Source organism: Rhinoraja longicauda, chromosome 14 (genome assembly GCF_053455715.1).
Source record: "Rhinoraja longicauda isolate Sanriku21f chromosome 14, sRhiLon1.1, whole genome shotgun sequence".
Taxonomy (NCBI): domain Eukaryota; kingdom Metazoa; phylum Chordata; class Chondrichthyes; order Rajiformes; family Arhynchobatidae; genus Rhinoraja; species Rhinoraja longicauda.
This window is the reverse complement of record NC_135966.1, coordinates 21,902,396-21,914,661: the sequence shown is the minus strand read 5'-3', so window position 1 is coordinate 21,914,661 and position 12,266 is coordinate 21,902,396. Positions and strand designations below refer to the sequence as shown.

At 42.1% G+C, this 12,266-nt stretch overlaps 1 protein-coding gene across 2 annotated transcripts in view; it reads right to left on the bottom strand.

Moving 5' to 3' along the window:
- ppargc1b (peroxisome proliferator-activated receptor gamma, coactivator 1 beta) overlaps nt 1-12,266 on the bottom strand; it is a 132,552-nt gene that overhangs the window by 27,691 nt on the left and 92,595 nt on the right. For both annotated transcript variants that reach the window (XM_078411562.1, XM_078411564.1), the window contains exon 2: nt 7,238-7,414. In XM_078411562.1, the coding sequence (XP_078267688.1) occupies nt 7,238-7,414 (177 nt within the window). The remainder of the gene's footprint in view (nt 1-7,237; nt 7,415-12,266) is intronic.

Here is a 12,266-nt window from a genome sequence, read left to right as displayed (position 1 = left end):
ACCTCTCCTGCATTGGTGCAGCACCCTCTCATCCCCCCCCCTCCCCCCCTCCCCCCCTCCCCTCCCCTCTCCTCCCTCCCTCCATCCCCCCTCCCTCCCTTCCTCCCTTCCTCCCTCCCTCCCCCCTTCCTCCCTCCCTCTCCCCTTCCTCTCCCCTCTCCCCCTCCTCCCCCCTCTCCTCCCTCCCTCCCTCCCTCCCCCTTCCCTCTCCCCCTCTCCTCCCTCCCTCCTCCCCTCCTCCCCCTCCCCCCCTAACAGAGATTGCATAGCAACCGACCTCATACCATGATTCATAGTGGTCTGGGCGGCTGGACTCTGGGCGGGGAGAGGAGGGGGGACGGGGGAGCTGAGGGCAGTCCCAGCGCCAGGCCTCAGCCTCCACCACCACTGCTGCTGCTGCCGCCTTTCCCCTTGGCCCACCTCAGGCTCGCGGTTACCCAGTCACGTCCAGGCCCAGGCTCCGGCTGCTTCCCCTGGCACCAGGCCTGGCTCTCCCGCCGCTCCAGAACCGGCAAACCCGCCCCCAAGAGACAGGGCCTGTTTCGAAGTCTCATTAATAGTAGGTTTATTTGCAGAATCAGTCAATGTAGATGTACACAAGAAAAATAGAAGAAATAAGCATTGAGATTCCATTCAATGTTCATGCTTGATCCATTCACTGACCATAAATTCACTTTTTTGCCTGCTCCATCTGGCCTTAGAGTTTCCCATTGCAGTCTTGAATATACTCAATTAAGATCTGCATCATTAAATCTAGGTATTTAATGCTTCATTCGCAAAATAGACCCAGCAAGTTGGAAGTACATTGAGATACAAATGGAGCTAGGGTCTGGGAGAAATGTGATAACATGAGAATGTGGCTCCAAAACATTTCAAAGTTATTGCCAAATTTCAAGTTTTATTGCTGCAGTTTAGATATATGTATGTAAATACCTGGACAGCATCCAGGTTTGGATTGAGAAGTAGTGACCTTGGACCTGAAATTTAACTAATCTTGCCACAGAAATGTCACGGCTGCTGGAACAAATTAGCACATAGAACATATAGCACAGAAACAGGTCCTTCAGCCCATAATGTCCATGGTGAACTTATAGATCTCCTTGCTGGACTGAATAAAATTGAAATTAGCAGGTTGCAACTTTATGATCTAATCTCTGCCATATCAGCAAAATAAGTGCCACGCAGATGATTTACATCTTCATGTATATGAATGATACCAGAAAAATGACAGCAAATATTAAGGTGTTTCACAGCTGTGAATTGCCATGTTTCGATTTTCTGGGTAGATGGGACAGACAATGCAATAGGTCTTATATTTATGCACAATGAGTAGATCAAAACAGACCATCACAACTCTGTGTCGCAGGATTCTAGAGCTTTATTCAGATGCACTGGTTATGCAAAGGTTTTTTTGTGCAAAATCATGCATAAAGTTCCGTTTGCATGCATTTTAATGCATCTGTGCCCATTTTGGCAGCATGTTACTTCTGCAGATTAGGATGCATGTGGCATCATCAAGTTGGAATCAGCAGAGGCTGCTCTTAATGTGATCTTCTGCACATTTCATTGAACTGGTTTGGCCTCTTTGTTTGACAGGTAACAAAAATGGCTGATATAGGTGTGCCTTGCATTCGTCGATGTGTCATCTTGTCTGGTTCTGACTGCACCGTTCATGTTGCACTGAGAATTGGTAGATGCCGAAAAATTGTTGTTGAATATCCTGTCCATTAAGGCTCAAATATTTATGGGTTTTAAATTAGGTTAGGTATGTGAGGTATAAGAGATAGAAAGCAGTCAGACAAAAATGGCATCAACAGCTGGGATACATTGGCAAACCGTTTCCTTTCATTCACTTGTGGGCTGTAGTCGTTCCACGAAGGCACTGGTGAACTTCTGCAATGACATCTGCCTTTACTGAAGTGGCTTCTGAGATATGGGAAGTATCATCATATCATATCATATATCTACAGCCGGAAACAGGCCTTTTCGGCCCTCCAAGTCCGTGCCGCCCAGTGATTCCCGTACATTAACACTATCCTACACCCACTAGGGACAATTTTTACATTTACCCAGCCAATTAACCTACATACCTGTACGTCTTTGGAGTGTGGGAGGAAACCGAAGATCTCGGAGAAAACCCACGCAGGTCACGGGGAGAACGTACAAACTCCTTACAGTGCAGCACCCGTAGTCAGGATCGAACCTGTGTCTCCGGCGCTGCATTCGCTGTAAAGCAGCAACTCTACCGCTGCGCTACCGTGCCGCCCAAGTAGTCTATGTTGTACGACATTTAGCCACAATCTATTATTTTCAGAGAGCAGTGCGGTGCCCCAGGGGTCACTGCATCCAAGCCTCATTCTCACGCATGATTCTGTGGGAGTGTCAATGATGACTTGGTGCTCAGCTTTTGAGCATGTGCAATTGGAAGTTCATCTGAATATCGCAACTTGATCACTGACATTATCTTCTCCTGTCTCCAACACTCCTCCTCCTCCTTCTACCCTCTCACAATCTTTTCATCTCCAATAGCCATCAAAACTTTAGCCATCTCAAGTTCTACATTCTCTTTACCCACTCCAACCTTACCATCTCCGAACACTTAGCCCTCCATTTCATGATTACTCTGAGGAAGGGTACCAACTCAAAACAATGTCAGTCCACTTCTCTCCACAGATGCTGCCTGGCATGCTGAGTTTCTCCAGTGTTTTGTTTTACGCTCTAGGTTCCAGCATCTGCAGTCTCTTGTGTCTCCATTGTATTGTCTTGGACCTGTGCTGCAGATTGAACGGTTTCCTATTAGTTTAAAAGATTAGATCCACTCTCATAAATGATAGATGTAATACTACGGCAATAAATTTTGAGGCAGCCTTGGTTTCCCACCAGTTTTTTTATTGAGAGTGGTTCTGTTGGTTAATATCATAGCAGGAATTCCATCGTCGAGCAATTGTAGCAGGGAGATAGATTTCTATGTGCAGTCACAGAGCATGTTATTCAGTACCTCCCAACTGATGGAGTCAATGGCATTGGTGAGGTTGAAAAAGACCAGCTATTGTACCTGGTACAGCTTCCTACACTTTTCTTCATCCGCAGTGCCTGAAGCTGGACAGATTACACGATGATTAGGGGAGGAGTTCTGTACCCTTTGTATGGAGGTGGTTAAGGAGAACCCTGGTGATGAATTTCCCTATGTTAGGGACACTCCTCTACGGTTACCACTGTCAGATTTGCATTGTTTCTTGAAGATCATGGGATCTCCAAAGTAACCTAGAATATTCCTCTCTTCTCAGATGTGAGTGGTGAGGTTGTGTATTTCTGAATGGCGCTCTTTGCTGCCATTTTTGAGAAATAGCATGATCATATTTTGATTAAATTTATGGGCTGATAGGAAAAGGACAAAGGTAAAATAAGTAAAGCTTCTAAACTGGGGCAAGGCCAGTTTTATTTGATAGAGAAATAATTTGGCAAAAAGGGACTAGAACGTACAAAAATATATCAATGTCAAATTAATGGGAGCTGGAGAAAAAGGAGTTTCAATGAGTTCAGGTTAAACAGGTTCCAACAAAAGGGTGAAACTGCTTAACAGGAGTTACTTGGATGACAAAATGCAGAGAGTGAGTGAGATAAGGCAATAAAACAAGAACATTGCATCAGATGTGCAGAGTTTAATACTTCAGGAAGCCTAAAGAAAATACATAAAATATAAAGTATAAAATATAAAAAAATATAAAGAAAACACATATTGCAGAGAAATAAAACCAGAAAGAGGAAAGTAAAGTATGCACATTTAAAATTTACCAGCAAGCAAAATCATAGAAAATCCACGTGAGTATATAAAGGGCATGAGGATACAAAATGAAAAGATAGTGCCTATTAGGAACCAAAACGGTAACAGATGTGAAGAAGGAAAAAACAGGATAATGTTCTTAATTAATCGTTTTTAGCTGTTTTCACAAAACGGGAGGGACAATAATGATTTATTCACAAAATGCTGGAGTAACTCAGCAGGTCAGGCAGCATCTCGGGAAAGAAGGAATGGGTGACATTTCGGGTCGAGACCCTTCTTCAGACTCTTCTTCTGAAGAAGGGTCTCGACCCGAAACGTCACCCATTCCTTCTCTCCCGAGATGCTGCCTGACCTGCTGAGTTACTCCAGCATTTTGTGAATAAATCGATTTGTACCAGCATCTGCAGTTATTTTCTTATACTCTGGGACAATAATGATGCTGTAGTTAAAAGGAAGAGAATCAAATATTCTCCAGCTGAACCAGCTATTCACTTGCATATCACCCATTCTATTGTATTGCACTCAGTGTTCACATGTCTTCCTTTATATTGAAGAAACTAAACACAGATTAGAAGATCGCTTTGCGGAACAGCTGCATTCAGTCTGCAGGGGTGACCCTACACTTCGTGGTGGTGTTATATGGAGGCAGATACTATAATAACATTTAAAAGACATTTGGACAGGAATAGGATAGGTTTAGAAGGATATGGGGCAAATGCAAGCAGGTGGGACTAGTGAAGATGGGGCATGTTGGTTGGTGTGGACAAGTTGGACCAAAGGGCATGTTTCCACGCTGTATAACTCTATGACCCACTAGACAGAGCTTTTTCAGGTGGTAACAAGGAGGATTGGTGTGTTTATTTTGTAGATTATGTGATCTTATTACCTGTCTGAAGGTTGTTCAAAAAGATGAAGGCTCATCAGATTCAAGAAAGAATTCCAAATTGGATCTGAAATTGCTCACTGGCAGGAACCAAGGATTAATGGTTAACGAGTGTTTATGTGAATTATGTATTTATAGCAGTAGTGCTCCACAAGGATCAGAAGTCAGTCTCCTGGTTTCCATGTGTTAATGAATTAAGCTTATGTAGGTGGCATGAAAACAAAACTTGCTGGTAATTTATAAACTGTGCGGTTGAGGGGGAGGAGGAAAGTATTGGATTGCAGCAAGAGATTAGATCGTCTGGATAATTCAGTTAAAAACTGGCAAATAAAATCTAATTGCTTGCAGTAAGCGGGAAACCATTTGGCAATAGCAACAATGGAAAATTCAATACATTTTAGTATTGTATATGGTATAGAGTAGTCTCAAAATTAATGTCCACACAACTTTTAAAGGATAGGTTAATAAGGTTGCTGAAAAGACATATGGGATCTTTTCTTTCACTAGTTGTGGCATAAAATATAATATTATGTTGGAATAGATATATAACTCTAATTCAATTATTGTGTGAGCACAGTGTGCTATTTTGATCACCATATTACAGGAAATATGCAACTGTAGAGGGTGTAGAGATGACTAGAATATTGCCAGAACTGGAAAATTGTATCTGAGGAACGGTTGATATAGTAGAGTTGCATACTTGGGACAGAGGAAGCCTAGGGGAGATTTATTGGAAGTGTTTAAAATTACAAGGACACTAACAAGGGCGGCACGATGGCACAGCGGTAGAGTTGCTGCCTTACAGCACCAGGGACCCGGGTTCGATCCTGTCTGTACCTAGTTTGTGCGTTCTCCCTGTGACCTGCGTGGGTTTTTTCCAGGTTCTCTGGTTTCCTCACATACTCCAAAGACATACAGGTGTGCAGGTTAATTGGCTTGCTGTAATTGTAAATTTGAAAGGCTGGGTGATTGAGGACTTTGGAGATAATTGGGAAAATCACAACAAACAAGATGAGACCCAAGACGATTCATCCATAATCATATCAAATGGTGTACGGACTTGAGAGGCCAGGTGGTCTACTCCAGCTTCCATGTATTTGTTTAACAGAAGGGTCAAAATTGAGAGGGCAACAAATGAAAGTAATAGGTCAAAGAAATAGGGGAAGAACAAAAACAAATTCCTAAGAAAGTTGGGACACTCAGAACTTGAAAAGATAGTAGAAGCAGAAAGACAATAGCAATAAAAATGACCAGGATCTGTACTTGGAAGTGTGTCCGCCAAGATCACGCACCTCGTTCTGGAAGATAGGTTTTGGCTGGGTCACAGCATAGTGGCGTAGCGTTAGATTTGCTGCCTTACAGCGACAGGCACCCGGGTTCGGTCCTGACTACGGGTGCTGTCTGTAGGAGTTTGTATGTTCTCCATGTGACTGTGTGGGTTTTTTTCCAGTTGCTCAGGTTTCCTGCCATACTCCAAAGACGTACATGTTTGTCGATTTATTGGCTTTGGTAAAATTGTAAATTGTCCCTAGTGTGTAGGACAGTGCTAATGTATGGGGTGATCGCTGGTCGGCGCAGACTTGGTGGGCCGAAGGGCCTGTTTCTGTGCTGTACCTCTAAACTAAACTAAACTAAACCAAACTAAACAATTCCTACTGGCGTGAAAAAGATAGGCTGAATGGCATGCTTCTGTGTTGTAATTTTTTCTTCCATTTTATGAAAACAGTTAAGAAGAAGTTTCTAAGATGTAGACTGAATAATGATGAAAGCACAGTGATCATTTTTCAGTGCAGCATGATGTGCAATTTGAAGGTGGTGGTGTTCCCAGGCTTCTGAAATCCATCCAGGTATCAGAAGTCATAGATTCGGGATGATGAGAGAAGAAACATGATATGCAGGGATTGGAAAGGAGGGATGCTTAATAATGTACAATTTCGTTACAGAACCCATTCTAAATGTGTGTTATTTAATTGGGATATCACACAACCAGTTCTATTATAGCAAGATTCTTTAGCTTAAAATTGACTGAGTATCATTTCTTAAAATCCTTGAAACTTCCTTGCTATAATGACGGGCACAGGCTTCAGTGACTGATAAAACTGGGGAAATAGGTAAACCAGGACTAGAGTAAAGATTAATTGGGAAAGAATAATCAACTATAATTCTGCATTGACTTTGAGATCATTATTAATGAGATTTATTGTGTTGGTACTAAATTACCTTGACCGTTGTTTGGTGTAGAGTTCACATCCTGGCAACTGCATATTTATCTGCATATTTATATTAAATGAAAGGAAAATCTTATCTTCTGCATGCACTTACCAACTCATTGTCGTTTCCCCCTGTACTCCTGCAACACAGTCTCTCTCACACATGCCCATGAACTCTCGTTTGATTCCATTTGTCATTAACCTCAACCAAATGGCAATTTACAGTAGCCAAGTTAACCTACCTGATTGTCAACATGATTGTCATAACAAAATATTTTGGTGGTTTTGGGTTAGGGCCACAAATGTAAAGTTGCTTAGCACTTTCGGAGTGCAGCAGGAGAATTCAAATGTATTACTTACTTCAAAAAGCTCAGAATCATCCGTACTATACTGGCTGGAACTTATTTCCATTTGGTCATTGTCCCACTGAAGTTCATCAAGGCAGCTAACTGAATCAAGATCAGTCACATCCAGCTGGGAAAGGTCAATTTCTGGAAAATCTGAATATAAACGGTCCTCACCAGCCACTGAACCATACTGCAAAAGAAATAAAATCAGAGTTAGGCAACTTTAAACTGCAGTCATACATATAAGTATCATTTAAACATCTCCATGTAGTAATACCTTGTTCCTGATTACTGAGATTGCAAATTTCACACTAAAGTAAAAGGAAGCAACTCTTTTTCTATGAACCTTTTTCTTTCAATTTAGGCATATTATTGCCATTCCATCTAAATATAATTGTCTGCAAAAGGTAAAAAGGATTTTTAAGTGCCTTTAATCAACAGGAAATTATTTTCAGCAGGATAGGTTAGAAAGATTCTGGAGATTATATCAATTTTTGGATGATCATTTTGTACTCTTAGGTAATGAGCCTTTTGCTGGCAATTTATAATCTTACCCATCAGAAAGATATGAAGAAATAAATAAAATGTTTTTCACCCTCTATTTCCTAACCAACATTCACACCTAAACAACACCATCAAAACAGATTAACCGGCTATTTGGCTCGTTTGCTGTGAGTATGACCTTAAGGTTCATAAAATTGGCTGTTGTACTTGCTTACAAAAGAACATTGATGCCAGTTCAATAAAAATCATTCACCGTGAGATGAATTTGGCTGCCTTGAAAGAGTGAAAGATGTTATATTATTACAAGGTTATATGCTCATACATATAATGTATTTGAGGAACAAAAATATCCATATTATCTTTTCTTGGGCTTTTCAATATTACTTTTTGAGAATTAAACGTATGATGATTAAATGGTAGAAGGTACGTTTTCAATTTAGTGGATCTCATTATCAGGGGTACGCATGCGTGTGGTGTGTGTATGTGTATAGGTGTGTGTGTGTACGTGTGTGTGGAGTGGAGCGGGGGAAGGGGTTGAGTGTTTATTTGTCATTTGGAGAATTATATTGGAACTTGCTGTTCATGGTCCCTGCAGTTAATGAAGGCAAATGAATTTAATTTAGCAAGCCAACCAATTAACAGTGTCTGAAATAATGTCAAACTCTATTTTGATTTGTGGAATTATGGTCTCTTAAAATAAGTCATCACGTCCCTTGAATAGCTTAAGATGTTATGAAACATAACTGATGTTCTGAATTCAAGATCATTAGAGGCCAATGTGAGAAAAGAATTTTTAAAAAGCATAAATGCCTCTTGTTCCCACTCACACCATGTTAATCCCTAATTATAGTGCTGGCTCTGTGGGGATGCATCTCACATGCTGTGCCCGAATAAAGTTACAATTTCAACACGCTCTTGATTTAGTGTAGGAAAGAACTGCAAATGCTGGTTTATACCGGATAGACACAGAATGTTGGAGTAACTCAGAGGGTCAGGCAGCATTTCAGGAGAAAAGATCTGAGGAAGGGTTCCGACCCACCTATTCCTTTTCTCCACCTATTCCTTTTCTCCTCCTATTCCTTTTCTCCAGAGATGCTGCCTAACCCGCTGAGTTACTCTAGCATTTTATGTCTATGGTCTTCATTTTATTCTATTTAATGACAATATGATGACCTACAAAACCATTACAATTATACACATAATTGTTCAGTTAGAATCGATATACTTTTAGAGTTGGTGGAGAGAAGGATTTTTGCATCACTCGAAGACTCAAATTATCTTGACTAAACTTCTTCCCACCCTGTTTCCTGTAAAAACTCGATTCCCTACTCCAATTCCTCTGTCTACGCTGCATCTGCGCCCAGGATGAGGCGTTCCAAACTACGGCATCGGAGATGTCCTCATTCTTTAGGAAATGGGGTTCCCCTCTTCCATTATAGATGAGGCTCTCACTAGGGTCTCCTCAAAATCCCGCAGCTCCGCTCTTGTTCCCCCTCCCCCCATTCATAACAAGGATAGAATCCCCTTTGTCCTCACCTTCCACCACATCAGCCATTGCATACAACAAATTATCCGCCAACATTTCCTCCACCTCCAACGGGATACCACTACTGGCCACATCTTCCTATCTCCACCCCTTTCTGCTTTCCGCAGAGACCGTTCCCTCCGTAATGCCCTGGTCCACTCGTCCCTTCTCACCCAAACCAACCCTCCCCAGGTACTTTCCCCTGCAACCGCAGGAGATGCAACACCTGTCCCTATACCTCCCCCCTCAACTCCATCCAAGGACCAAAACAGTCTTTCCAGGTGAGGCAGTGATTCACCTGCACCTCCTCCAACCTCATCTCTTGTATCTGCTGTTCCAGATGTTATTTCTCTACATCAACGAGACCAAGCGCAGGCTTGGCGATCGTTTCGTTCAACACCTCTGCTCAGTCTGTCTAAACCAACTTGATCTCCCAGTGGCTCAGGATTTCAACTTCCCCTCCCATTCCCAATCTGACCTTTCTGTCCTGGGCCTCCTCCATTGTCAGAGTGAGGCCCAGCACAAATTGGAGGGACAGCACCTCATATTTTGCTTGGTTAGTTTACACCCCAGCGGTATGAACATTGACTTCTCCAACTTCAGATAGTCCCTACTTTCCCTCTCTATCCCCTCCCCCTTCCCAGTTCTCCCACCAGTCTTCCTGTCTCCAACTACATCCTATCTTTGTCCCGCCCCTTCCCCTGACATCAGTCTGAAGAAGAGTCTCGACCCGAAACGTCACACATTCCTTCTCTCCAGAGATGCTGTCTGACCCGCTGAGTTACTCCAGCATTTTATGTCTACCAACAAATGAATCAGTTATTATCTCATGGATTGTGTAAACCTTTCAGAGGAAAGATATATAGCAGTAAAGCATGATGCATTGGTGCTGTGTTTTATAGCACGCGCCATTCAGCGTATTGAGTCAATACCAGCTCTCAGGAGTCTGTTTCCCCCCTCTTTAGTTTAGTTTAGTTTACTTTAGAGATACAGCATGGAAACAGGCCCTCCGGCCCACCAAATATGCGCCAACCCGTTACACTAGTTTACGTACACACTAGGAACAATTTAGAATTAAACGACAATTCTGGACGTCTTTAGAGTGTGGCTGGAAACCGGAGCATCCGGAGAAAACCCAAGCAGTCATGGGGAGAATGTACAAACTCCGTGCAGACAGTACCCATAGTCAGGATCAATCCCAGGTCTCTGGCGCTTTAAGGCAGCAATTCTACCGCTGCGCCTCCGTGCCACCTATTTCCTTGTAAGCTATTCCCTTTCATGTGACCATCAACCCCCCCCCCACCTCCCCTCCCAAATTCTCCTGTCACCACTGACACCACTGACTGGGGCAACTGGAGCATCTTGGCAAACCTATGGGGTAACAGAGAACGCTCAAATTCCATGGTAAGCAGCATCAGAGACCAGAAATGAACCCCTGTCCCTGGAGCGTATGATTCCAGTCATAAATAGGAATTCCTTTCACTGGTTGCACCAGACTACCTCTGAATGACAAAACCGTTGAATAAGAATTGTAACCAAATATTATAGTGTACATTTTAAACACATTATTATCCCGAAGATTTGTTTTGTTTTACTGACACACATTGCAAAGTACAAGGAGAAATTCTGGTCTGGTCAGGACTGAATGATATTTTCAATAAAACAAACAAACATTCCCTCATCAAATCGATTTAAATCTATTTTGCTTGTCTACATCAGTTCTTCTAATCGGTCCGGTGAATCTGTGGACCTGAGATAATCAATTTTAGAAGTTTGTTGAAAGTCACATTCTGGATACAGTGGAGATGCAATTAACCTGAGTGTGTTCCCTTCCAGTCTTTGGCAGCAATCTTGCTATCACACTGCGGGCATACAGTTTGTGTTGTTGACAGGTAAATGCACTTAAATCCCCACCTCTTTCTCAATATCAAATCCCCTACCAAGACAGCATTTTCCTTTATGTGTCGTGATGACTGCCTGCTGCAGCAAAAGTACGGGGTGTGACTTTTTTAAAATCACAGCTGTCTCTCATTGCGATTCCAGTTTGGAATCTGAAATATATCTCTGGGCACCTTTCAATCCCATGCCCATTTATTTTCAGGCAGCAAGCACTTTTTGATTCTTGTAATATCCAGCTAACTTAATTTCCTTCCATGGCAAATCTTACTTTCCAGCTTTCTCATGACTGATGTTATCACCAAGATTTACATCTTACTAAATAAATTAAAAACAAATACATTACGAACAACACACAAAAACAAAAAATAATGGTCTCTTAACTAAATTGATGGTTATTGGGTTTCAAGGAAACAGACAGCCCCACTTCTCTTTTACAAAGTTAAAGATTCAAGGCCAGATCATTGCTGTCATTTATTTCTGCATAAACTGATAGATTACAATTAGGCTCAGATATTCACAGGAATTGAAGAAAATTAAAGTAATAAACCAATACTACTGTCCAAAGTAAAGAACTGTGAATATAAGAACAGAACAAATGGAAATGGGGGATAGCCATTCAGTCCCTCAGGCCTGTCCCACCATTCCAGAAGATTGTGATTAATCTTTGATCTTGGCCCCACTTTCCTGCACTAATCCAACATTCCCTGATTCCCTTAATATCAAAAACCCCAATGAACTTCGCATTGAAGGTACTCCTCGACTTTATTTCCATAGTTCTCGGTAATGAGTTCCAAACATTTACTAACCTCCAGGTGAAGACATTTCTTCTTATCTCTGTCTTAAATGGCTAAACCATTTTAAGACTGCAATGTCCTGTTTAGTTTAGTTTAGAGATACAGAACGGAAACAGGCCCTTCGGCTCACTGGTTCCACGCCGACCAGCGATCCCCGCACTTTAAACTACACACTAGGGGCAATTTACACATACACCAATCCAATTTACCTACATACCTGTACGTCTTTGGAGTGTGGGCGGAAACTGAAGATCTTGGAGAAAACCTGCACGGTCACGGGGAGAACGTACAAACTCCGTACTGACAACACCCGTATATCG